The sequence below is a fragment of the Rattus norvegicus genome, chromosome 10 (assembly GCF_021556685.1).
Source record: "Rattus norvegicus strain SHRSP/BbbUtx chromosome 10, alternate assembly SHRSP_T2T, whole genome shotgun sequence".
Classification (NCBI taxonomy): domain Eukaryota; kingdom Metazoa; phylum Chordata; class Mammalia; order Rodentia; family Muridae; genus Rattus; species Rattus norvegicus.
In genome coordinates, this window is record NC_141543.1 from 72,925,902 (window position 1) to 72,951,813 (window position 25,912).

At 42.9% G+C, this 25,912-nt stretch overlaps 2 protein-coding genes and 1 long non-coding RNA gene across 3 annotated transcripts in view; 2 read left to right on the top strand and 1 right to left on the bottom strand.

Annotated features, from left to right (window-relative positions):
- Nucleotides 1-2,801: 2,801 nt before the first annotated feature.
- LOC148003005 (uncharacterized) overlaps nucleotides 2,802-25,912 on the bottom strand; it is a 54,607-nt gene continuing 31,496 nt past the window's right edge. Inside the window, exon 2 of the long non-coding RNA XR_015631882.1 lies at nucleotides 2,802-3,145. This is a non-coding gene — a long non-coding RNA (uncharacterized LOC148003005). The remainder of the gene's footprint in view (nucleotides 3,146-25,912) is intronic.
- Nucleotides 3,264-5,114, top strand: Ccl7 (C-C motif chemokine ligand 7). The gene is made up of 3 exons (NM_001007612.1): nucleotides 3,264-3,427; nucleotides 4,122-4,233; nucleotides 4,584-5,114. The coding sequence occupies exons 1-3, from the start codon at nucleotides 3,352-3,354 to the stop codon at nucleotides 4,687-4,689; spliced, it is 294 nt and encodes a 97-aa protein (NP_001007613.1). The 5' UTR covers nucleotides 3,264-3,351; the 3' UTR covers nucleotides 4,690-5,114.
- Ccl11 (C-C motif chemokine ligand 11) lies at nucleotides 15,136-19,737 on the top strand. Its single transcript, NM_019205.2, has 3 exons — nucleotides 15,136-15,245; nucleotides 18,478-18,589; nucleotides 18,982-19,737. Exons 1-3 carry the CDS (start codon nucleotides 15,170-15,172, stop codon nucleotides 19,085-19,087), a joined length of 294 nt encoding a protein of 97 aa, NP_062078.1. The 5' UTR covers nucleotides 15,136-15,169; the 3' UTR covers nucleotides 19,088-19,737.

Here is a 25,912-nt window from a genome sequence, read left to right on the forward strand (position 1 = left end):
CAGATCAGCTCCCTTTCTCTACTTATACAGTCTAAGATACCAGCCAGGGAATGGTGCCACCCACAGTGGGCAAGCCTTTCCATGTCAATTAATCTAACACAGTCAAGATAATTCCCAGAGGCACAAACAGGCCCTCCTCCCAGGTAGTTCTGGATTCTGTTTAAATGACAACTGACCTCATGTTCAGTAAAATTGAGGCTTCTTTTACTTATCTATGCCTTCATTGAGGACATACTGTTTTTGATACACTGTTTATTCATTTTGTGGTGATAAAATATGATTGGCTGATTCTTGCTTTTGTAGTCTATGTTTTGGGCTCTTATCCATAAACTTTGTGCTTATTCCCACACCACAAAACATCTCCTCTATGTTTTCTTACAGTCACTTCATGACTTCAGGCCTTACATTTTATATCTTTAACCCGTTTGAGTTGATTTTTGTGTGCTGTGAAAGCTGGAGTCTACTTTTATTCCTCTGAAGGTAGATCTCTGGCGTTTGTTGAAGGCTATCTTTTCTGGAGTGCATGCCCTCCAAAATTCTACTGAAAATCATTTGACCATAAAAGCATGGGGATGGATTTTTTTAAAAAAGGTTTCAAACAATAAATCATCTCTAGAGGCTTTCAGATGGATAAAGTGATTTAAAGAAAGGAATTGGCTACAAATCTCGAGCTCTCATTTAAGCCTGAGGGTTTTAGCTTAAAAGAGTTGTGAATCAGGTATGGATGAAGCAAGGAAAACAACCAGAAAAGCACATAGGGAGATGTGGTTGTGCCTGTACCAGTAGCCTAGCCCAGCAACATCAGGGTTTCTTTAAATCTTGTTGCCAAGATAATCAGGAGCCCAAGGTCTATACCAGCTATTGATAACTACTAAAGCCAGGCATGTTCACCCAGCCTGTATATCCCACGGTTGGAAATGGACATTCCAGAAGCCCATGGATGATGGATCTCGAAGCCATGGTCAAGGGTGCCCATCCTGAGAACAAGAGCAAAGCATCTTTCCTGGCCCCTATCTAGAAGCACAAAACCACTGAGAACCATCTCTCATTGCTGGGTTTCATGGGCACATCTGTGTGGAGGCCAGAGGTCCAGATAGTGTCCTTCAGCCACTGAAACGAGATCTCTCACTGAACCCAGAACTCACTCATTGGGTCAAGCTGACTGGCAAGAGGGCCCCAGAGATCTTTCTGTCCTTTCCCCAACACTGGGATTATAGGTTTGTACCACTCTTCTCAACCTTTACGTAGGTTCAGGGGATCGAACTGAGGTCTTTGTGCTTACCTTGCAAGTGTTCTGCCAACTGAGCCCTCCCCACAGCCCCACTGCCTAGGTTTCTCCGGGTTTGCTTTCCCAGTAAGTATGTACCAAGTCATGTTCCCAGTCCCTGTTGCATACAGTGAGTCGGGAACAGACTAGTGAGTCATTTTTTTTTAGGAACAACCACCAGTTTTTCCTGGGAACTATAAAATTCACTTTTTGAAGACCTTCATTCTCTTTTAAATGTTTAAGATGGTGGCAAAACCATAAACCACAAAATTCACCATCCTTTTTTTTTATCTCTAAAAAGATGGCATTAATGTTGACATACCTGACATCATTGAACAAGAGACCTCTAGGCCATTTTCACCTTGTAAAAGCCAAACTACATATTCACTAAACAAGTTCCTATTTTGTTCTTTGTCAGCTACTTTTTACAGTGCTAAGATTGGCACCCAGAGCCTTACATATGCTAGATAAATACTCTAGTACTGGCATTGTAAGCACCAGTCCTTATTTTGATATTTTGATGTAAGTACTACAATGGGGCAAAGTAATGACGTTGCATGGTAGTTTTGATTTGAATTTTCCTTCTCATTCTTATTTATTTATATATAAGGACTTGACATTGAACTCAGTGTCTCAAACAAGGTTCCAATGGCTAACAGTGTGGAATGTCTTTTTCAATGTTTGTTATCTATCACCCTTAAGAAACACCCATTAATTTTCTTTGTCCATTTCCAATTCAGTTGTTTGGTTTCATTTTGCTACTGAGTTGTGGGAGTCCTTTATATGATCTGGATGATAATTCCCAGCCAGTTGTCAGTGACACAATATGTCTCAGGGTTGACTGAATAGTGTCTAGGTTTGCATCTTTGTCATGAAGCCTGGGCAGGTGCTCATACATAGCATGTTCTACATCCCCAGACTCTGGAGCTTTTGACATGATCTCTCACCATGGAATGTAGATTAGCCCCAAGAGCACACTCCTCCTGCCCTAGCCTCTCACATGCTGAGACCTGACATTAAAAATATGTCACTGCATTCAGCTTGACTTCCCTCTCTGTTCTTTAACTTAAAAAAGGTACTTTCATAGCCAATCAGATATTTGGAAAATTGCAAGATCCGAACTCTTCTGGACAATATTTCTGGGAACAAAAATTGGGCCCCTGCCCTTGCCTAATACTGCTACCAAGTTTCAGACATGTTTCTATACAGTCGTTTAAAAACATCTGCATGTTTCTTTACACTCGCTTGCTAAGAGGTTTTTGCCTATGCTCCTGGAGACTTCAAGGCATCATGTGAAATATATGGTATGGCCTTCACAGTGGGATGCAGAGAAAGAGGGAGAGGAAGTAAGCCGAAGAGCCACATCTGGTCCAAACTACAGCTTTTAAAGTTCCTCCAGAAACTGGACCTGGAGAGAACACTCTGGATGGTCTTCAACCTCAGCCATTATCTACCTACAACCAAGTACTGGCTAGCTGAAGCCAGTCAACCTTCCCATCGGAAACCCAAATAAAGAGTTGTCTTGTTCTAAGTCACACAGTAATTAAAAACTGTATTAGACACAGGGGTTGGAACTGTTTTGTGGTTTTTGTTTGTTTGCTAACATCTTTTCCTCTGAGATTTGAAAAGTTACCAGGACTTCCCATCTTCAGGTGTCTTTTTAAATCCAGCCGAAATTGTAGTGCCTGTTTCTGGACTTGGGGCTCCTTAGGATGTTGCTTGAAGGGGGAAATCGGAATCCCTTGACTCTGCCATCTTTGTTTCCTTCCTCATTCTACAAAAAGCTTTTCTTTCCAACAGGAGCTGAGCTGGTAGGAACAGCCAGAATTCACAGTGCAGTGCTCTATCTGGACAGGGTCATCACCTCCTTCTCCATTCCTGGTGTTAAATGGAAATAGGCCAGCGTCAAATTACACCCTCCTGTGATTCATTCCAAAGGAAGATCCCGCCCTAACTGCTGCCTATAAAAGAGAAGGCAGAGCTGCCAGAAGAGCAGAGAGGCAAGGCCAGCACCGAGTCTGCCAACTTTCACTGAAGCCAGCTTCAACTTTCACTGAAGCCAGCCTTCTCTCTCTCTCTCCACCATGCAGATCTCTGCCGCGCTTCTGTGTGTGCTGCTCACAGCTGCTGCTTTCACCGTGCACGTGTGGGCCCAACCAGGTGAGACTTGCCCTGCTGTCTTTTTCCCAGAACATGCTGTACCTTCTCTGGGACGTTTTGTGGACCTTTACAGAACAAGGCTTACCCATAGTCTCACCTTCCTGGCTTTGCCAAAGTAAGGCAATTAAAAGAACAAGCCAGTCCAAATGACAGAGCCAAAACTTGAATCTGATTCTCTTAGGGATCCCTTAGGTTTCATTTTTGGAGACAAGATAGTTCCTGCCACAGCTGCTTCTGTGGTGTTCCCCATGATCCTGGGTCATCAAATAGGGGCCTGGGATGAAGGTGTTCTCAGGTAGAAGAGAAAGGGGGAAAGAGGTCCAAGATCTAGTGGGAGTTTATCCAGCTCAATTTCCATAGTCAGTGGTTCTATAGAGGCCGTGTCACAACTAGACACCATTTCTTTTATCCAAAAAGGGGACTCATAACCAGTGTCTCCTTATTCTAAGGAACTGGGGCATTATACTAGTGTTCTCCAGTGACACCCATGGTTGTCATCAGCTCTTCTTGCCTCTATTGACTGGCATTCAAGTGAGAAAGAATTGAGGACATATTAAAGAGTAGAGACATTAATCTAGGGTGGGCAAGTCCTCCCTTCATCTTGTCTCCTTGACGGCTTCTAACCATTCCTTTAATCATCAACGAAAGACCCAGAATCAACCACAAAGAACCTTTTCTTGTTCTTTCTTTGTAGATGGGACCAATTCATCCACTTGCTGCTATGTCAAGAAACAAAAGATTCCCAAGAGGAATCTCAAGAGTTACAGAAAGATCACCAGTAGTCGGTGTCCCTGGGAAGCTGTTATGTAAGTACCCAACTCCTGCCTTCACCCCCTCAGTGATAAGTCATCCCTGAGGCAGTGAATAGAATTATATACTCAATGAGTAGAGAGTATATCTCTAACACAAACTCACATGGGAAAACTGAAGCCTGTCACTCTCTTCAGAGCCACCAGTTTAGAACTTCCCTCTCCCTCTAAGAGCCAAGGGGCCTTCTCTTTGGCCAGTGAGAACTGCATCTTACCATTAGGCCCTTCCTTTTTCTCACCTTCTTCCTCCTCCATCCCGGGGGTAATGTCATCAACTTGCAGTAATACACCAAGCAGGGACTCACAGAATAAGTTATATGCTCTCTAACTGAGCCCTTTTCCTTCAGCTTCAAGACCAAAAAGGGCATGGAAGTCTGTGCTGAAGCCCATCAGAAGTGGGTTGAGGAGGCCATAGCATACTTAGACATGAAAACTTCAACTCCAAAGCCCTGAAGACAGATGCCTGAACAGAAACCAACCCTGAAGTCAAGAAGCAAAATTCCTCACCCTTGTCCTTTCTGAGAACTGTGCTGAAATGGGTGGACTACGGTCCTAAGGGGTAGGAACGGTCTGTAGGAATGTGAAATAGTCGCTCCTAAGGAATGGTCTTTAAGTTATTAATATTTTTATTTAATTTGCCATGTACTTTGGTGTGATTTGAATGTAAAGCCCTGGAGACCTCATGTCACTTTAATGTTGTGTTACCTGCAGAATTCTTCCCCCGCCCCATTGACTTTGTTCCTGTATTATGTAGGGACATTGCAAGAATCAGTGCAAATATTTTATTTAAAAATGTTTAGGACAAAATCATAATGTTATGATACTGTGGGATGTTTAAATGTATGACTACTGAAGTTTCATATAAAATGTATTTTTGCACAAAAGTTTCTCTTTGATGCTGTCTTTTAAAGGAATAAAAGAAAGTTGGGGGGCTGGACAGGGTGGCAAGAAGCAGGGTGTGGGTGCAGAAGGAGGGGTGGGGGTCAAACATGGTAACCCTGGATCTGAATTTAGTTGTGAAAGCCAGACAGGCTGAAGCTAAGAAAAGCCAGGTCCACCGTTTTGCCTCTGACAACTGACATAAGCTTTAGTCACGTTACCAGGCACTGACTTTGGTTCCCAAAGCCACAGCTTTTCACACAATCTCTTATTGCAACAGACTCCTATCTGTCTGGTCTCCTCATAGAAACCCAAGCCCTCTAGTCCAGAATATTAAAATACATCTTTGGCTTTGGCAATGGAGAGGCCAGGCCAACGAGACCTTCCACAAAAATTCCCTTCCACATCTGGGTGCCACAGCAGTCTTCAAACAGTTCTATCTCTGTTAATCAGAAAGGGCAGGGAAGGTGAAGATTGTGGGCCCAGGACAAGATTCTAAGAGATCCCTGTACCTTCCAGCTGAGCCTCCATTAAAGCCCCAGGTAGAAACATAAGGTGTCAGAAGAGAGCAGACACCTTAGTAGCAAACAAACAGCACACCAATGACCATAATCTGATGCTCCAGCCGGATCTAATCGAGCTTTCTGACTCTCCGGGAGCCTCCAGTCAGGCCTTATCTCAAGTCGGCAACAAGCAGCCGTCCCAATCCTAAAAGAGCCACCAGGAGGCAGACTAGCATCACCCAAACCACCATCTTCCTGCAGGTTTCCTCTTACAGCCGTGAAAGTGGTGTCGGAGAGAAAGGAATATGTGTCGATGTTAAGCAGAGAATCCCTGAGTTCACAGTTCAGAGAGGAGGAGCTTCCTGTGCCCAAGGCCAAAAAAACTCCTCCTCTTCCTTTTCTTCTTTCTCTTCTAGTGTTTCTTTCTTTTTTTTTTCCTTTCTAGTCTTTTGTTTTAACCAAGTGCCCAGGTTGTCCTTAAATTCAACATGCAAAGAATGATCTTGAATTGCCATCCTCCATCCTCTACCTCCAGAGGGAGGGAACAGGTGTGTGCCCTTACACACAGTTTCTGACATGCTGGGGACCAAATCAAAGACACTGTGCATGCTTGATGATCACTCTACCCGCCTAGTGAATACACTACCAACCCCATTCCTCATCTTAAGGAATTTAAATCTTGTTTGTCTTCATCTATGTCCAGGGCCCTTTAGGGAAAATAATTAAAGAGAAATCCAAAACTATGACCAGAAACAGAGGGTAGCTGAACAGAAACATAGCTGAGTATCAATGCTCAATGGGATTCAGAGACCAGATGAGTTATACCACTAATGTATGAGTTGTAGCACTAGTAGTCTTGGGTAGTCACTATCCTGACACGTTTCTTAAAGTGAGAGGGAAAAGTAGAGCCATGGTCCCCATGCGGGCACCAGCATCATGTAGACACTAAAAATGAGCACATTTTCACATCTGGGAGCACATCCATCAAAGATGCCCAAGTATGGCCACCAAATATATTAGTCGGGAGTGGTGGGTGGCAAACATGTTCCTTTGCCTTTTAAGGAGTTATCCTACAGGTCTAGGGATTACTGATAGGAAAAAAAAATGAGGGTTCCTCGTATTATTTTCTATATTACAGGACTTCGTCTGTAATCTCTGGCCTAGACATAAAGGGTGTCATTTGCTTGGTTAACAGACAGACAGCTGTGATGATTATGTGTCCCCATTAAAAACCCAAAGGAGTGCATCATGATGATGTACCACTATAACCCAGCATTTAAGAGGCTGATGCAGAAGGACTGTTGTAAGTCCACAGCCAGTTGGGCTACACAGTGAGTTCAATCTAAGCATTGGGATACATAGCCAACCCCTGCCCCTCCCAAAGTACAATAACTAAAATGTAAAACCGCAGCAAGTAGCGTTTAGCAGGCTGCTGGCAGCAGGTGGAACGAGCTGGGGCCTCGGGTTGGAAAGACAGAGCTCCATGCTCCAAAGCACCAAAGCTGTCAGGTCTTGTCTACAGAAATCTTAGCTCCAATGGGAAACTACAAAAATGTGCATTGATACTGTGCTGGTTGCTTCTGTCTGCATCTGTCAAGTTATCACTGTAAGGAAAACAGTTTAGGAAAGAACTGGCTGTCCTTGAGCATAAGAATAAAGACCACAAATTCAAGACTTATACTGCAGGAAATACAATCTCTCTCTCTCTCTCTCTCTCTCTCTCTCTCTCTCTCTCTCTCTCTCTCTCTCTGTCTGTCTTTCTGTGTGTGTGTCTGTCTGTCTCTGTCTCTCTGTCTCTCTGTCTCTCTCTCTGTCTCTCTCTCTCTCTCTTTCACTTTCTCACTCTCTCTCCCTCTCTCTCATGGAAAAGCATCTTAGTTAGATAATGTGACAGGGAAAAAAATAGATGTAGCTTTAATATGCAAGCATAATGTCTCACTAAAAAGTGGGTGATGAGACCTTGCCTGAATGCCAAAAGGAGAAACCCCCACAGTTATTGATAAAATTGATTAAATTATCAATAAAACCATTAATGAACTCAGACCTGCTAAAGGACAGAGCCAATTCAAAATGACCATGGTCCCCGAGTCTTTAGAGCAGCCCCAGAATAGCTAGTATTCATCTATTAATGTGAATGAATGCTAACCAGTAGGGTGAGGGACCAAATGGTATAAGCCACATTCGCCCAGTCCCTAAAAATACCCCATACTTCAAGTTTCCCTCCTATCGTGGTGATTTTAAGGGTAATGGAACTCAAAGGTTAACTCTGCCTAATCTCCCTGAGCATCTACAAATGGAGATTTCTAGAATATGAATAGCTCTCTCACATTAGCATCAGCATTGCTTAGACACTTATAAACAAAGCACAGGAAAGAAGACTCCAGCAACAAAGATTCAAACAGGGAGTGTGGGGCATAGATGCTGCCATTGCCTGAGTGGAGACACATGAACTTAGAATTTCTTTAAGAAAAAGAAAAACCGGAAGGACTAGGGTTTGATAAGGAGCACGGGGGCTGGTTCTTTAGGGGCTGTGTACAAGTTATCTTCAACACTATATTCAGAAATGGACAAGGAGAAGGAAAGGCAATGAAAGACCTCACCAAGGCAACCAGAAACAAAGATCACAAACATGGAAAAGTATTCCCAGAGGGGAGAGCCAAGTCTTGAAGGGCTGTGAAATTGCTGCTGAGCCCTGCCAATGAGAGAGCTGGATACAACCATGCCTTCCTTCTAAAACCTGATGTGGCATACTGTGTATACATGACTTGTCTTTTTGGCATACAGGGTACTGGACAAGGTAGATCCAAATCTTCTTCTGAGAGAGAGAATTAGCCATTACCAAGGGACCTTGCACATTCAAGACTATCCCATGTTGCCATAGGAACTGGGCCGTCTCTCTTAGGGATGTTTTAATTGTGGTAATGGTTGATATTGTCAGCTTGACAGGGTCTAAAACCACCTAGAAGACAAACTTCTGCAGGTGTTTGTGAGGAAACTGTAGATTAGGTTAACTGAGGAGATAGGAAGGCTCACCCCAAATATTGGAGGTACTGTCACGTGGGCTGGGGTTCTGGATTGATTAAAGGAAAAATGCGAATTGAGCACCCGTATTCATCTCTCTCTACATGCTGACCACGGATGCAGTGTGATCAACTGTCTCTCATTCCTCCCGCCATGGCTTAGCCACCATGATGGTTTGGACCCTTACACTATGATCCAAAATAAACCCTTCCTCGTTATTAGGTACTTTGTCCCATCAATGAGAAAAAAAAGTGCCTACTACAGCTATGTTCTGTCTATGAGATATGAGGGAAGGACAGACTGCTAAAAACTTACTCTTCAACAGGTATTCATGTGCTCCTCTTACTTCCTTAGTCTAGAGACACACCAGGGTCACATGTGGAGCCAACGTCTATGGCATGCAGACAGAGTGTTGCAAACTGCACCCATGCCTGGTTCATGTAAACATGTCTAGAGGCTATCTAGACCAGGTGACTGCTGTGGTTTTTATCCGTCCTAAACCACTGAAGTACTTGCTATTTTGCAGAAAGTAAGTTGATTGAGCATCATCTGGCTGCAATGCAACCCAAAAAAAAGTGTTGAGATCGGGCTGGCATTGGTACTGAAGGATGACTAGTATTGCTGTGACCAATGGGTCCAGGGATATAGCTGCTGTGCACCTCAATGTCTCACCGTTGTGTAACAGGAGAGTTGACAGCCCCTTAAGGGACATGTGAAATAACAGAACAGTGGGAGCATTTCAAATAAAAACATTTGGGGATGAGTAGATGGCTAAGTGGTTAAAGTAATTCATGCAGTCGTGAGGACAGGGTTTGGATCCCAACAACAGAATAACTAGCCAGGCATCGATGCCTGTACCCACAGCTTCGTAATGTGGGGGTGCAGAGACAGGACACGAGATTAGGAAATCACAGCAGAGAAAACATGGATGTCTTGTTCAAGGAGAGACTCTGACTCAAAGAAATAGGTGAGGGGTGATAGAGGACACGTGACACCATCTTTTGATCTCTGTAGTCCCATAAATGCACAAAGCACACACACACACACACACACACACACACACACACACACACACACACACCAAAACAAACCCTGAGAACCATTGTAAAAGGGCCTCCCTTTCATAAATGGTTTTACAGGAGAAGAAGATAATTTTATTTCTCTAAGTCTCTATTTTCCTCTTTAACAGGTGATATCAACTAGAAGACCTACTACCTGGGTCACTTTGGACTTTACATGTTAGTGTCATAACAGCTTTCTACTCCCTAGAGACCGTTGAGAACAGAGGTCCTTCTTTGGTCCTGTTTTGTGCCTGGTTAAACTGAACATTTCTGCTTTGTTTTCTGATAAACACCATGCCCCCCCAAAAAAACAAAAACAAAAACCTTAAAGAAGGGAATGTTTAAATAGGCTTATACTTCAGGGTCACAATTCATCACTGAGGGAATTCAGAGCAGAAACTCAAGCAGGACCTGAAGCAGAGAGCATGGAGGAATTGTGGTTGCTGATTTTATTGTTCATTTTGCTATCTTTCTTACACAGGTCAGGACCCCTTACACAGGCAAGGGGTGGGAAAGTGGGCAGAGCTCTCCTATGTCAATCATCACTCAAGACAATTCCTCACACGTGACCATAGGCCCATCTTACAAAGACAAGTTTTCAGTTGGGAGTCCGTCTTCCCTGGTGGCTCTGGCTTCTACTAAGTTGGCAATAAAACTAACGAGCACACAAAGGCAAGCAATTACAGTAGAGGCTTCACGATATAGGAAAACAATCAAGAGAGGGGCACATAGGGTCATCTACCCCTCAAGTGCATAGCAGAACCTTTGAGTTTTCATCTCTGGTCCCAGCTCTGAATTCTCTCTCTCTTTTGTTTTCTTTTAAAGAAAGGAATAAAATAAAACATGCCTTTGTTTCTTTCAAGGCTCTCATGGGACAGACTATGATCTTGCTTCCTTTTGTTGGTTGGGGATTAAATCCATGGCCCTGTGTGTGCTAAACATGCATTCTATTGCTGAGCTGCAAACCACGCCATGACTTGGACACAGTAGACAGTCTGTAATTGAGAAAAACCAAAGCCAAGAGCCCCAATTCCAGTGACCCTTCCCTGCTCTGATCTCAGCATTCCTCAGAAAAGCACAAAAGAATCCAAGATTGTGTTTTCTCACTGAGGGACCCACTTGCCTGTGCTTCTCTGATGAACCCCCCTCCCCCATTGTTCACCAGACATGGAGTCACGTCACAGGTGAGTGGAATGTCTTTCTTGATTGCTGCTGGGAAGCAGAGAAAAGAAAGGCGGGGTGGGGGGCTGTGGGAGATGGAGCTCCACATTTTATTCTAGCACTTGCCAGGAACAGCCAGGAACTTAGATGGAACATCTGTGGAACTTGGAAGCCTCTGTGTTTATTTTCCTTATTCCCATTGAGGTTTCTGGATTACTGTCAAAATTCAGAGCTCAATAAGAAAGGGAAGTAAGCAATCCACTCTATAGCACCCACAACAGAACTATAAAAGTATTCCTGCTAAGTGCAATATCACTTAATGATGTCATCCAGGCACCTCTGATGTCAGGAACATTCTAAATATCTTACATGACCACGATTTCTGGAACTCCAGACCTCCCCAGTTTGAAACATGGGAATTTCTAAAACCATCTCTAGGGTATGCTGTCTTCCTTGGAAGTAGTGGGAAGTCTGGAAGGCAAGCAGCGGAAACCATTTGCCTAGGCACGGTCTCCTTCTAGTCCCCTCCTTGGCACACGAAATTCACTCTACTTCCTAATACTGAATGCTGAACTGCCAGGCACTGAGAACCTATAGAGATCTGGCTACTCTTTCAAGTACTGTCTCTATTAATGAGTTTAATCCCCATAGCCACCAGCTGAGGTAGGCTTGATTAACCTTCCCATCTTAGCCTGATAGAGGAAGCATAGATAAGCTACCCCAAAGTTTGAAGCTTATCAGCAGAGTCATAATCCAATTCCGGCATCCTGGATCCATTGTCCTCACGATGCTAGGTCACCTGGAACTGATTAGCAAGGAAGGAAAGATTGAGTGTTCTGTCTTCTATGTGGTCCACTTTTAGGTAGTTGCTAATTAATTGCAGATAGAGCTCATAGGCCAGCAAGAGCACTGCTTAGGACAGACATCACTAGTTGACCACAGAACTGCCCTCTTTCTAACCCCAATCCTTTTAAACACATCTTCCCATGTAACCTTTATGCATCAATCAATTTGGTGTGGGACTGTCCCCATGTGGCACCCTTGTGCTCACCTTCAACAGTCATTTGCTGCAGCTGCTGTATTTGAAGCGTTGCCTCTCCTCACAGCTGCTAGAATGTGGGAGCCAAGGGCTTTGCACAGATGAACATAGTGGTCCCTACATTCCTTGTACTTAATGCTTTGAGGCCACTTGTCTGCTGTGTGTTCTGAGAATGGGGCTAAACTAGAAAGCTGTCTTGCTCTGTGCTCCTTGAATCCTTAGGGTATAAAGACATTGGGTACCTGCTCTGTTGCTTGCAGACCAGTTCCAGGGAAATTTATTTTGATATACAGGAGTTTGGTTTGATTTGATTTAGTAAAGTGCTTGAACAGCTAAGTAAATCACTTTAAAATGCTGGAAAATCAAAGTCAAAGGTGGGAGGAAGGAGGTGGATATAACCAGAATCCACTGTGTGTATGTGTGTGTGTGTGTGTGTGTGTGTGTATGTATGTATGTATGTATATGTATATGTATATGTATATGTATATGTATATGTATATGTATGTGTATGTGTATGTGTATGTGTATGTGTATGTGTATGTGTATGTGTATATGTATATGTATATGTATATGTATATGTATATGTATATGTATATGTATATGTATATGTATATGTATATGTATGTATGAATGGATGGATGCATGAAATTTTGAAAGGAAAAAGGAAAATGCTTCACAAAATGAGCTTTCTTTTGATTTGATGACTGTGGTGGCTCGAATTAAGAATGGCACCCATAGGTCCATATATTTGAATACTTAGCCATCAGGAACACTTCTTGAGAAGGACTGGTAGAGGTAACCTCTGTTAGGGTAAGTGTAGCCTTGTTGAAGAAGGTGTGAGATGGGGATGGGCTTTGAGGTTTCAAAAGCTCAAGTCAGGCTCAGTGTCCCGCTCTTTCTGATTCCTGCAGACCCACATACAGAAGTCTCAGCTACCTCCCCAGCACTGTGTCGGACTGCGTGCCGCCATGCTTCCCAGCATAATGAGAATGGCCTAAACCTCTGAAACTGTAACCCAGTCCCAATTAAAGGCTTTCTTGTTATGAGCTGCCACGGCTGTGATATCTCTTCACAGCACAGAGCTCTAAGACCATAACCTAAATAAACATTTTTCATAAGAAGACAATATCACTAAGTTAAAAACTTATACTGGTCTAGAATGTGTTGTTGTTGTTGTTGTTGTTGTTGTTTTCTGAAAACCTCTTCTATGGTAATTTTGTCATTTTTCTCATTTATGAATCATATATGGTTCTTGAAAATCAAAATGCTTGTTAATTTTTATTTTAAATGTTCTCTTATTTCCAAACTCGTTTCTTATCCTCATTTAGTCTAGTTTAACTGAGTCACCTGTCCACTTTTTTGTTGCTAATACTGAATGCTAAATCTGAAATAGAATAAGTGTCAAGATGTTTTCTGCAGCTAATAACCTTTTTAAAAAATATTTTCAGAGGCCCTTGGACAGCAACAAAAAACTTGCCACTTTACTTATCAAAAGAGTTTCTTGGAATGACTGTATCCAACTGATTCTCCTGCTGGTGATGGCACAGCAAGTGGCAAATCAAAAAGGTGGTCATTGTTGTCCTCATTAACTGTGTACACATCTTTCTAAAATTGTATTCTTTTGCAAAGCATGTAGAGGTATAGAGGCATCTTGCTCTCTTTGCTTTCCCGATGTTTCCATTCATTTTGAGTATTAGAGGTGCTTTGCCTGAGGACACCAAGCAATCATACCAGGTTGCTATCAGCTGGTATTTTGGTTTGAAATATTTTAAATATTTGCTCAGTCTTGACTTTTTCCTTCATTTTAATCTACCATCTTCTAGATCAGTAGTTTTCAGGTAGATATCAACATCAAATTCACTTAAGATGTTTTTACTGAAATGAAGATTTGAGAGGTCATGCTTTGACCAGGGGGGTCAAAGGACAGTAGGAATTAGCTTATTTTTTTTTTCTTTCTGAATAGTTCCTTGTTGGTGGTAGTTGTTGTCTAGTCAGGGATGTTGGGATTCTTGAAATGCTGCACCCGGGGTTGAGAAGGAGCAGAACAGCAAGAGGCTTCATACAGAAGCACAAAATTGATACGGTGCAGATGCACTACAAAGATAGCAGTGTATTCTGAGTGGGATCGCTCCAGAGTTTCATGCTATCATATTTCCTGGGTTTCCTTCAGAAGGTCTAGCAAATGGAGTTAGCCAATAGGGCAGGGGAGGTGTTGGGTAGATTTCTGTTTTGATTGAAAGGGTACCTAAGCCTTTGTTTGCTACATACTGTCCTTCCCCACAATGCACCCCAATTTCATCATGCATAGGATGGCAGAGAGAGTTTTCCCTAAATGTTCATTCTAGGAACATAGCTTGCCCATCCAAGCAAGATGCACTACTCCTCCTAATTCCAGGATGCCTATTGAAATGTCTTTGAATAATTTCTAACCAGCAAAAGTGGGGTAGGGTGCAAAGGAATTGCCAGAGATTACCAGGGCAGAGAAGCCAGTCGTTTTCTTTGGACAAGGATGTATATGTAGCTTGGTACAGGTGGTGGTCCTGAATTGCTAACTACTGTGTGTGTGTGTGTATGTGTGTGTGTGTGTGTGTGTGTGAGAGAGAGAGAGAGAGAGAGAGACAGAGACAGAGACAGAGACAGAAAGAGAGAAAGAGAGAGAGATTGCTAACTACTTGGTATGTGTATGTGTGTGTGCGCATGTGTGTATGTATGTATGTATGTATGTATGTATGTATGTATGTATGTGGATGTGTAGCTCAAGACAAGTGTGATCCTAGTTTTCTACGCTTGCTGCTTCCCATGATGCTAAGTTCCTGGATGCTAAAATTGTATGACCACTGAAGTACATAAAAAGGGCAAACACAACTATCATGCCCTATTTTCTGAGGAGGGATATTGTAGGGTTCCAAATTCTTCAGAGAGCCAGGTGAACACAGACCAGCACTGGCTTCCCTGTGCCATCCCCTGGCTTTTTTGTCCTGCTGCATAATGATTAGTTACATTTCATAATCACACAATCTTTTCAGTTTTCACTCCCATCCCCTAACAGATGCCAAGTCCCACCCACGGTTTATGTTTCTTCTATCTCTGCTGACAGGCCAGGAGCTGGCCCATGTTCCACTGCTCAAGACCCCTCCTTCATGACCTTGTACAGGCAGAGTCTTCTCTGGAAGCTTCCACCCACTCTGCTCCCTATAAAGGTGTCAGGAGAGCCTGCAGAGCCCAGAGGCTGAGATCAACGTAGTAACTTCCATCTGTCCCCCCCCACCATGCAGCTCTCCACAGCACTTCTATTCCTGCTGCTCACGGCCACTTCCTTCACCTCCCAGGTGCTGGCTCACCCAGGTAAGTCCCCTCCAACCTTCCCTAGGGAAGCCAGGCATTTCTCAAGCCATATAGCGAGACTCTTCAGAGACTTGCTGTTAACCCCACCATTCAAAGATGGGATAAGAAACCCCAACCAGTGAAACAGCCAGAACTGATATTGGTCCCCATTCATATTTTTCTTTCTGTCTCTGTCTCTCTCTCTGTATGTCTCTGTCCATCTCCTTATGTCTCTCTGTGTGTGTGTGTCTCTCTCTCTCTGTCTCCCTAACCCTCTTCCTCTCCTGTCCTCCCTCCTCCTGACTATTGAGGCAGGTGCCAAGTGCATCCACACAGTCAGCTCCCCTTACAGCGTCTGGGTATGGCACAGTGAGCATGTGGATAGTGGTGAAATGGAAGGTCCTATTTTTGGTGAAGAGTTTCTACAGAACTCAAGATAGCAACAGTAGCAAAGCAGGAGATCCTGGGATATGCTCTCAAATGGGTGCATCTTTACTATGTTTCAGAACCTGCTGTAGGTGTTTGTAAACTAATGCATGCTGCAGTGACAGCTAATCCAACTTCTTGCCCATAGCAAACAATAATAATGCATGGGCTTAGTAAACTCAGGTTCCCAGATGGCTTAGGAGAGCAAAGGAAAGAGTGTCTGCTCCACAGGCAACGTGTTCAAGCTTAGAAGTATCACATGCCATCTCATCTTCTCCCTTGCTGACCAGACTGGTTAAAACCTCCAGCCAACAAAAAAGACCAAAGGTACAACCTGACTTGTGCCCAGAAAGCAGACAGTGGAGAGTGTTGGATGACTGGTTCTGAGACTATTGCATTGTTATATGCTCCTCTTAGTGGCAGCAAAAGGGTATCAGAGTGGTGGGGTCTTTTCTATTCCCTTTCTTCTGTCCAGGAGAAAACAATCTTTGATGGTCATGTTCATGGTTTTGAATGAGTGAGTTTATTAAGTACATAGCAAGCCAATGGCGGGGGGGGGGAGAGCAAGTGAGAGCAAGTGAGAGCAAGCACAAAATATAAGTTCTAGTGCTCAAAATCTTTAGTCAAAATTGATTGGGGAAGCCCCTTTAGAGAAGCCATCTGGTGTCCCCAGTGGATAGGGTCCCTCACGTGAGGCTGGAGCTCAACATATCCATCTGAAACTGGCTGGGAAGTTGGGCAGGGAACCCCCTTTGACTTTTCTTCATGGATACACTTCCCATGGCTGGACTGCTGACTTCTCTTTCCCAAGGCAAGCCCTTTTATATTGTGGGACAAATGATAATAACCTCTTTTGGTAATAGCTCACATTTTAACTATTTTTAGGGGCATAGTACTTTTACTCTTCGGTGTCTGTCCCCTCTTGCTTGTTGCAGAGTTATGGGGGGAGAGCTAGCTCACCCCCCAAATTAGAGCTCTTGAAGAACTCTGTGAGACAGATGTTTTGGTCTGAAGTTGAGTATGGGAGCCAGCCTCTAAGTGAGCCCAAACAACACAACCATTTGGTAATATAATGTACATTGTTTCTACCCTTAAATTTTCTGCATGTTGACATATGTCATTGCTTAGAGTCCAGTCTCTGGAGATTCTGTGGCCTCTCCCATCAAGGGGATTGGTGACTTAGAGGAATTCCAATATCCAAGTCCTGGCTTAATTTAGAGGCCAAAGGCTAAAATACTGACTCTAGTTTCCAGCCCCTTTGTCTTTGTTTTCGAGCTGTGGTTGCTGGACACCCTGGAGGGCAGCCTTATCATTCCTATAATGTTAACTTTTGTGTATCATTTAGGTAATGCTTAGATAAAGAAAATTTTAAGGAAATCCTGGTTTTGCTAAAATATAGTTTTCCCAAGTATAACAAAGTTTATAGCAAAGTTAGCAAATCACAAACATCTACTTGATTAGACATACATTTTTTGGCTTTTGAATCAATTTTTGTAAATGTTGCCATGAGCAGAGCAATATCTGTAGAAATTTTAATAACCTTCAGTTATCAAACATACATGAATCTTTCAATTCCATCCTTCAAACACCTTGCACCCTACATATTATTAAACTATTGAGTTTTGGGAGGTAGACTTGATTTTTGTTTGTTTGTTTGTTTGTTTCTGTTTCTCAGACAAACTTTCTTAGCACTTGAATTTTACTTTTCTCCTTTCGGTCTTACAGTCTTGAGAAAGTTCTTGCACTATTTCAAGAGCCTGCAGGGAAATCAATGACTTTGATCAATGAACACTCTGTAAACAAGAAAAGGCCAAAGGAAAAGTTCACAAAGAGAAAAAAATCTTTACATGTTTATCCTGTAATTGTAGTTTTTGGGTATAGGAGATGGCTTTTCCCTTGTTCTAGTGGTGGGCAACTGGGATCCAGGTATCTGTGAGTGTGTCCTTACTTGGTCCATCACTGGTCTGTCCTTGTGTGTGTGTGTGTGTGTGCACACATACACACTTTACTTTGTATAGTTTTGAATGAGTGAGTGTATTTTTTAAATACATAGCAAGCCAATGTAATAACAAAAATAAAAGAATAACAGAGAGAGAGAGAGAGAGAGAGAGAGAGAGAGAGAGAGAGAGAGAGAGAGAATGCCACCAGATCCAGGGCTCAAAACACCCAGTGAAAATTGACTGGGGGATCCCTGTTGAAGTTGTTGATTGAATTTCCTAGTCCAAGGAGTCCTGGACAGAGTAACATGTCATTCTGGGAGAGCAAATTAATAAGAGACAAGTAATATCATCACATTGAGAGCTTAAAACCAGCAGAAACTGGCTGAGGCAGCCCTTGAGGCAGTCAGCCACAAAGTATTTCTCCATTGTTAAAGCTTCTCCATGTCCTGTCAGTAAGTTTTCCGTCTAGCTGTTCTCTGGGTCACAGTAGTGTTCTTTATGGTCTGTTCTCCTGTTTTCTCCTCTCTATGTCATAGAGTCATATATCATCCCCTTACCAGACAAATCTTGGGGGAAACTTGACATAAACATTCTTAAGTCTGAAAAGGGTAAACCTGCTTCCAGAGCCAGCTTCTCAGAGCTAACAATATATCACAGATCACCAGTATAATATACAATACCCCTGTCAGAGATGATGGATCCTCACTGTGCAGAGGACCATGGGGAGGGGCACACACCACCTCAAAGGATTTTACCTCCACCTTTGATGCGCCCCCTTGATGTACCCCTACCTTCTCCTGGCTTCCTTCCTACAGCGTCTTGATTGAAAATACTCTCTGACCCAGATGAATCTTTCTTCCTGTCCATTTCCTTCCCCCAACATTTAGGTTCCATCCCAACTTCCTGCTGCTTTACCATGACCAGTAAGAAGATCCCCAACACACTACTGAAGAGCTACAAAAGAATCACCAACAACAGATGCACGCTGAAAGCCATAGTGTGAGTAAACACCACACACACACACACACACACACACACACACACACACCCTTCAGGCCCCCAAACTAATTTCCCAGGCACACAGTCAAGAACTATGTCCCCAGTTAAAGAATTGGTTTGAGAATTGTAACCCAATCCATGAGTAAAACATGTTTATTCCCAGATCTCTCATGAGAGCTGGTTCCTAGCCATATTAGTTCTTTTAGGTCAAGAGAAAAAATCTCTCTACTGGACCATCAAGAGCAGGAAATAAGCCTGGAGTCCCATCCTTCCTTTCACCATCATTTTATACCACAATGACTTCTGCACTCCACAGTAAATTATCCTGGGGGTTGAGGAAGAAAAGGGAGAGTTTCTAGGGTATCCTTATGACTGCTTTTTCTCTTCTACAGCTTCAAGACCAAGCTTGGCAAAGAGATCTGTGCTGACCCCAAGAAAAAGTGGGTCCAGGATGCCACAAAGCACCTGGACCAAAAACTCCAAACTCCAAAACCATAAACAACCTCCTCTTTTGACACTAACCCAGAGCCTAAGAAATGCTTGATTCCTTCTCTTTTCTAAGATATGCTATGGGAGAATATCGGCACCCATCCCCCAAGGACTTGGCTTCATGTAGTTACAGATGGGACTGGAAGTCATGATGTTTGATGAGATAAGCCAGACTCAAAAGGTTGTGTGATTTCTTGCATATGCAACATCTTAAAAGGAGAGAGCATGGAAGGAGATGTAGGATTATTGAGGAATAGAAAGGAATGAGTTAGGGGTAACTGAGGATGATAGGAGGACTAAATACTATCAAAGCACCTTATACACATATGAAAATGTCATAACATGACCCATTGTTTTTCAAAATTAATATACACTGATTAAAATGCTAATATTTAAGGACATGTTACATTTAAGAAATTGGAATTTTAAAGCATATTTTAATGGATCTTGGTTCTTTTTGTTGTTTTGCTGTTTGCTTGTTTGAAATAGGGTCTCACTGTATCACCCTGATTGACCTGCAACTTACTATGTAGACCAGGCTGACCTCAAACTCACAGAGATTTACCTATTTCTGCCTTTAACGTGCCATCATGCCAAGCCAGAATGGTTTTAGTATTAGTATGTACTAATTATGTATAATAAAAAATTTTACTACCACATTTTCTTAGCCTTTTCATTTTTATGATCTAAAGCTTTGAGGTGATTCCGGTCTGTCTGTCAGTCTTGATTAAGTCCTCTTGTAACCTTCTCCCCACTTACAGTGTAAAGGTCACCATGTGGAAGTGTTTTATATTTCCAGGAGGATATTGTTATAGTGAGTATAAGCTGTATGGTATTAGGCAAAAGTGAATTCGTGTGAGTGTTTAGAAAATTCATGCATTTTTAATTACCACTGCAGGTGTGTGTGTGTGAGTGTGTGTGTGTGTGTGTGTGTGTGTGTGTGTGTGTGTATGTTCTCCTGTTCAAATGGGGTGGGGTAAAGATGAAAGTTGGGAAGAACTGTTCATGAGGTAGGGCTGCATTCCTTACAAAATGACTCTTTGGTTTGGCTAGTGTTTATTAAAATCCAGATATTCTAGTCTGTTCCTAGGATTCTTGCTCTCAGCAAGGTCCCAACATGCACGCACACACACACACACACACACACACACACACACACACACCTGAGCCAGTCACTCTGTAAAAGAACTCCACTACACCTATGCTCAATTCTAGGATTCCCACTCCTATGAGCAAGGTTCCAACCCCACAGTCCTCAGTCTTCTGCTGGAGCCCTCCACTGCGTTCTAATGCTATTCTTTTTCCAAGTCTCCCCTGTGACCTTTTGCAACCTCTGGGATAGTTTCCCCTTTTGACTACTGCTTTGTCTTGCAAGACAGAGCACAAAGACACTGCAGACGCTGGAAAGCACAGGAAGCCAGGTAACCCTGGACAACAGGTTTAGATTAAAGGCTTCAAGGGTATATCACCTGACAAAAGCCATCTTAAGGAGGAAAGGATCTATTTTGGAAGATGCAATCCACTGTGGTGGGAAGGGTGGCAAGAGCGCATTTATCTGTAGTAACAGAAGCATGAGGCAGCTGGTCTCAATGGCTCTGCAGTCAGGATGCAAGACTGACACGGAGTGGCCTTACACTCACGTCCTGTTTGTGCATGCTGGCCCAGGATAGTATTACCATCTTCCTTCTTCATTTTAACCTTTCTGGAAACCCCTTCACAGACAAGACCAGAGGCATCCTTTCTAGGTGATTACTGATTTTCTCTATTATTAAAAGATGAGCTATCCCAAGATTAAGGTATGTGTAGATGGGTAGGCAGTGGGGACTCAAGGAGGGATCTAAGTCCAGGCAGATAAGAGCTATTACTTCAACCAGTGCCTAGAAGTGAGGATGAATGATGTCTGTCAAGTTAACTGGGCACCTCTCCTAGGTGTACATGTCTGACATGGTGGGAAAACCTGGTAGGAGCATGGAGGCAAGGTTTTCAAGGGAAGGAGTTCAAATGGTAATAAATGAATTTTCAGAACAAATGGAAGCTATGGCTAATTTCCCCTAGAAAATGCATATGAGTTATTAAGCCATCACCCTGGTCATAACATCATTAACATCCATTGTTTCCAGGTAGGGAGAAGAGAAAGTTCATGGCCAGAGAAACTTCAGAAAAACAAGTGACTATGGGCAGGATTGTTGAGAGAAAAGGGAGAAGCAGTTAACAGTATGTTAAATTAGGTAGACAAAAAGCTCTGTGGGGGGGATCTCTGGTTGATAAATAGGGAAAGAGTAAGCACAAGAGTAGTTCAGTGACAGATGAAATCCTGTATGTTGAGAAACTGCTGTCAGAAACTTCCCAAGCTGCAATTAAAGCCACTCTCTAACAGCAGCCTAAAGAGAACAGCATTAGACTTCAACTTTACACACTTGTGAGAACCCATCTGTAAGGAGACAGGGTTGTTGTTCCTGTATGAACCACTCAAATCTACATTCTCCTTCAGTATCTTAAAATAGACCAGCCTCTTTGTATTCCTAACTACAGAGACCAGTGTTGTCCCCAAGAGTTGAAAAGTTCATGTCTGCTTGCTTGTATAACTATATCATCTGAAGCTGCCAGCCCTGGGGCCTGAAACTGCCTGGATTAGGTTCTGTACACTAGGGTCACACTAAGCTCTCCTAGGACCATTGTCACCACTGGAACAAGATGTTAAAAAGAGGGCAACATAAGGCACTCAGAAGAATGTTGCTAAGACCAGTCTCTTCTATATCTCGATCTCTACTCATAGAGGCAAGAAAGGCTGGCAGAGGACTCTATACACCGAGTAACTGGAATCCCACACTGACCTTACTGAACCTTCTTACACTGAACCTTTCTGGAAGTTTCTCTATCAGACAGCATTTGCGACATAATGGATCCTATTCAGGAATGTCATGGCTCTGACTTCAAGTAGAAGTCATTTATATCCTCTATAACCTAGCAGACTAGCTCTGATCACCAACCAGGATGACACACATGCCCAGGAGGTACATACTAGCCATGAAGTGGCCATACATCATCCTACTGAGAACAATATACCAACAGACCATCCAGTGTCAGTCAAATACCATGTAGACATCAGAAAAGAGTAGCAAAGGAGAGAGATCCCCTCTTGGTGTGACGAACTGAATAGAATTTACCTACATCCCCTATGCCAAGCTTTCTCTCCTATCTTTTGAATTATCTTGAATCCAGTTTACCTTCAGCAGATGATAGCCAAACTTTCCCTTGGAATACAAAGTTTGGTGTTCAAAGCGCCATGCATGTTGAAGCCTTTTACAGCTACATAGACTCTAACAAAGACCTGGAAACTCACTGGTCTCTCTGGAACAGGAACTCCTAAATGATAATATTTAGGTAGAGTGCTGGGATGTGAGGAAAATAGAGAACTTTTGTCATGATATTATCATCACAGCCAGCTAATCCTACAGAGAGTACCAGAATGAAGGCTTTAGGGGAAGGTTCTATGGTGGAAGAGACGTAGCTCGGAATTCTTGGAAGCTCATAGTCTGAAGGAGAGCTTCAGTTCTGGGGAAGGGAAATTTCTGGGCAGAACACCAGAGTCCTTTAGGGCCTCTCCTTAATTCTGGACTCCATTAGGGCCCTCCCTTTTTTCTGTTGAAATTCATGTGCTCACATGAGATCTAGAAATTTCAAGAAGTCTTTCGAGCATCTTTCCCTCCAGAAAACTTGCAAGAGAAAGCTTGATAGGGTAAACTTTAACCTCCTTCCAAATGCCATGGAAGCTCTTGAGACTGTAAATGGTGGCTTGTGTTCCTTGAATCCCCACTCTACCATTCCCTGATCTCAGCTCAGCGGGACCAGGCAGCTAGACTGCACTATTGACTAAGATTTCTGGTCACCTTGTTCTTCTGAAGCCCAGCGTGTGTCAGCTGCTCTTATCTACCTGCCAGCCTTGGGTGAAGAAACATCAAGAAATAGATAAAAAGGCCACCCAGATGCCAAAAATGTTCAATGAGGAGGAGCAGTGGCTCCATCTCCCATTGATGACTAGGGCCCACCCTTTGCCCAGGTGGGGATACCTTCTACCTTCTTCTCCTTGCCTTTGGGTCTGTTGACCTGCAAGTGACAAGTGAGAGCACACCCATAGCTTGATAGTTCTATCTAGCTATATCTAGATTGCTATATCTCTAGAATATATGAATATATCCTTCTCCTATAACTCAAGATATTTCAACCATACCACATCGACAGTAACAGAAACTACAAATACCAGTAGTGAGTCATAAGAAAAGATGAAAAGTGAGGTCACTATTATTTCTATCTTTGATTCTTGGATTGTGGATTTTACTTACCAGGGATACAACATCACTGTCATGGCTTTGAAGGTGTGCATTATTCTCAAAGATGGATTCCATCTTTAAAGGCATTCTCTCCAAGCCAGCAGCTCAACTATACTTCAGCAGGCCATCCACTACATTCTCTTGCTGGGAACCTCTAGGGAAACAGAGGTGCTCAATAGGATTCATGGCTCCCAGGGGTACAGCCCAGTGATTCGCCTCATTGCTGCAGTGTGCCTGGAATTCTACAATGATGGGAAGAACACTGTGTTGAGGACAGGCCCTCTATGCCATCTCAGGAAATGGCACCGACTGAGGTATGGGAGTCAAAAAATATCAAGCTCCCACCTGGAAAGTGTTTGCTCCAGTTTAAATGAATCATTGCCATTTTGAGGGTAGGACCTGTAGACATTAATCAGATGCATACTTTCTGCAATCGCTGGTTATGTTCCTGGATGGATGGTCCCATAGTAGAACTCAGCATTAGCCTCTGTTACTAGCCTGCTGGACTGTCAGCTACATCAATCTTGGTGGCCAGGAGCCCTGGCCATGGGGCCCATGCATTATATAAACCCATTCCTATGACTAATTTAATCATGTTCTCACTTTCCCAGCACTGTGTTAACAAATACCAGAGGTTGGTCAGTGTCAGTGACCTGCCCATTCTGTTTCTCTGTGGTCAGCATTTCTTCCTGGGCCATGTGCTGTCTCATCGATACATCCACTATGCCTTGTACTCCAGTTGAGGTTTTGCTTCTCTTTTATCATATCCCTTACAAACTATCCAGACCAGTAAGTGTTATCTATTAGTTCATGTATAGTCACATGCCATACGTGAATTGCAGACAACACACAGGCTAGGAAGGCCCAGAGGATCCTGCACAGTGAGACACACCTAGAGCTGCATCATAGTTCCTTGAAATGAATACTCTTCCAGTGCAGATGCTGTGAACATTGTTGAAATGATGATAGAGGAAGCTTTGGGAATACACATAAATTTAGTTGATAATCTGGTGCAGGCTTTATAAGGGTTTCATTTTGAAATACTTTTAAAGAAATTCTGCTGTATAACAGAACATTGAGCAGCATCACCCCACTGCAGATAAATCCTCCATGAAAGAAAAAGTCAACACAGGCAATTCTATTGCTGGCTCGGACAGGCTAAAGAGATGGCTCAGTGGTAGACTACTAGCCACTCTTCCAGAGGACTCAGGTTCAGTTTCTAGAACCCACATGATGTTTCACAACTGCCTGTAACTCCTATCCCAAAGGATATGATAGCCTCATCTGGTCTCTGATAGCACTGTTTGTATTTTTTGTGCAGACACACATATAGGCAAAATGCCCATATGCATCAAATAAAATAAATAAATCTTTTAAAAAGTACTTGTCCAAGTCATTCCAATATTCAGTGACCAGTCTAATTACTCAGCCACCACTGATATCCAGCCAAGACCCTCCACCAGCAAGAAAAGGTTATGACTCATTGAAGGCCAAATAATCAAAAGCATTTGTTAAGCAATAAGATATTAATAACCAAAGTATGTGCACTGATTCCCACCATAATTCCAGTGCACATTTAATAGACTACAGCAGCCTCTAAAGCTAACTTTTATATGCATTGAGGAATAACAACGAAATTCATATGGCTCTCTTCTCTGGGATATCATTTTATTGCAAGGGTTTGGAAATGGATCCTCAGTGTCTCAGGCATGCACATTATATCATATTTCACAATGACAATAAATCACCATTTGCTAGATCATGCGTTTATTTACTGTAGAGTATGCTACTTCCAGTAACACTTCTTTTAAAAAAAATGAATTGTAAGGCAGTACGCTATGCTCCACCATTAGCAACCTCAGGCATCTCGGATTTACCCTACTGCTACTGCTGACTCAGCTTCATACCGTCCTGTTATCTGTGGCCTGTTAGCCTATCAGATGGTCTCAGTTAATGGCCCCCTCAAATGACCGACCTGAAAATGAAATTAAAAGTGATTAAGGATTACAAAGGTAGAAAACCAGAGGCTGTTATCACTCTCCAAACACATCCTATTTTATCATGGTGGCCCTCTTGAAGAACCAAAGCAAAGCAAAGGAGGATGTTAAAGTGTCTGCTTCATTAAAGGCCATGACACTAAGGTAAGTTTAAGAATGGCCTACGTCAGAGAAAATTCTGCTGACCTGGATTGGAGGTACACAGAAGCATGCCCCACACGCAAAGGAGGATGTTAAAGTGCTTCATTAAAGGCCATAAGACTAAGGTACGTTTAAGAACAGCCTGCGTCAGAGAAAATTCTGCTGACCTGGATTGGAGGCACACAGAAGCATGCCCCACAATGTTCCATTGGGGATCTTGGCTAAAGCATGACAGCTTCCAATGTTGACAGAAAAGGCTAGGCCTGAGTATGATGTTGGATTTTTTTGCTAGCTCTAGGTGAATCTCACATAGTTTAGTATTGGTATTCCTGATGATATACAGAAATAAGTAGTAAACCTCTGAA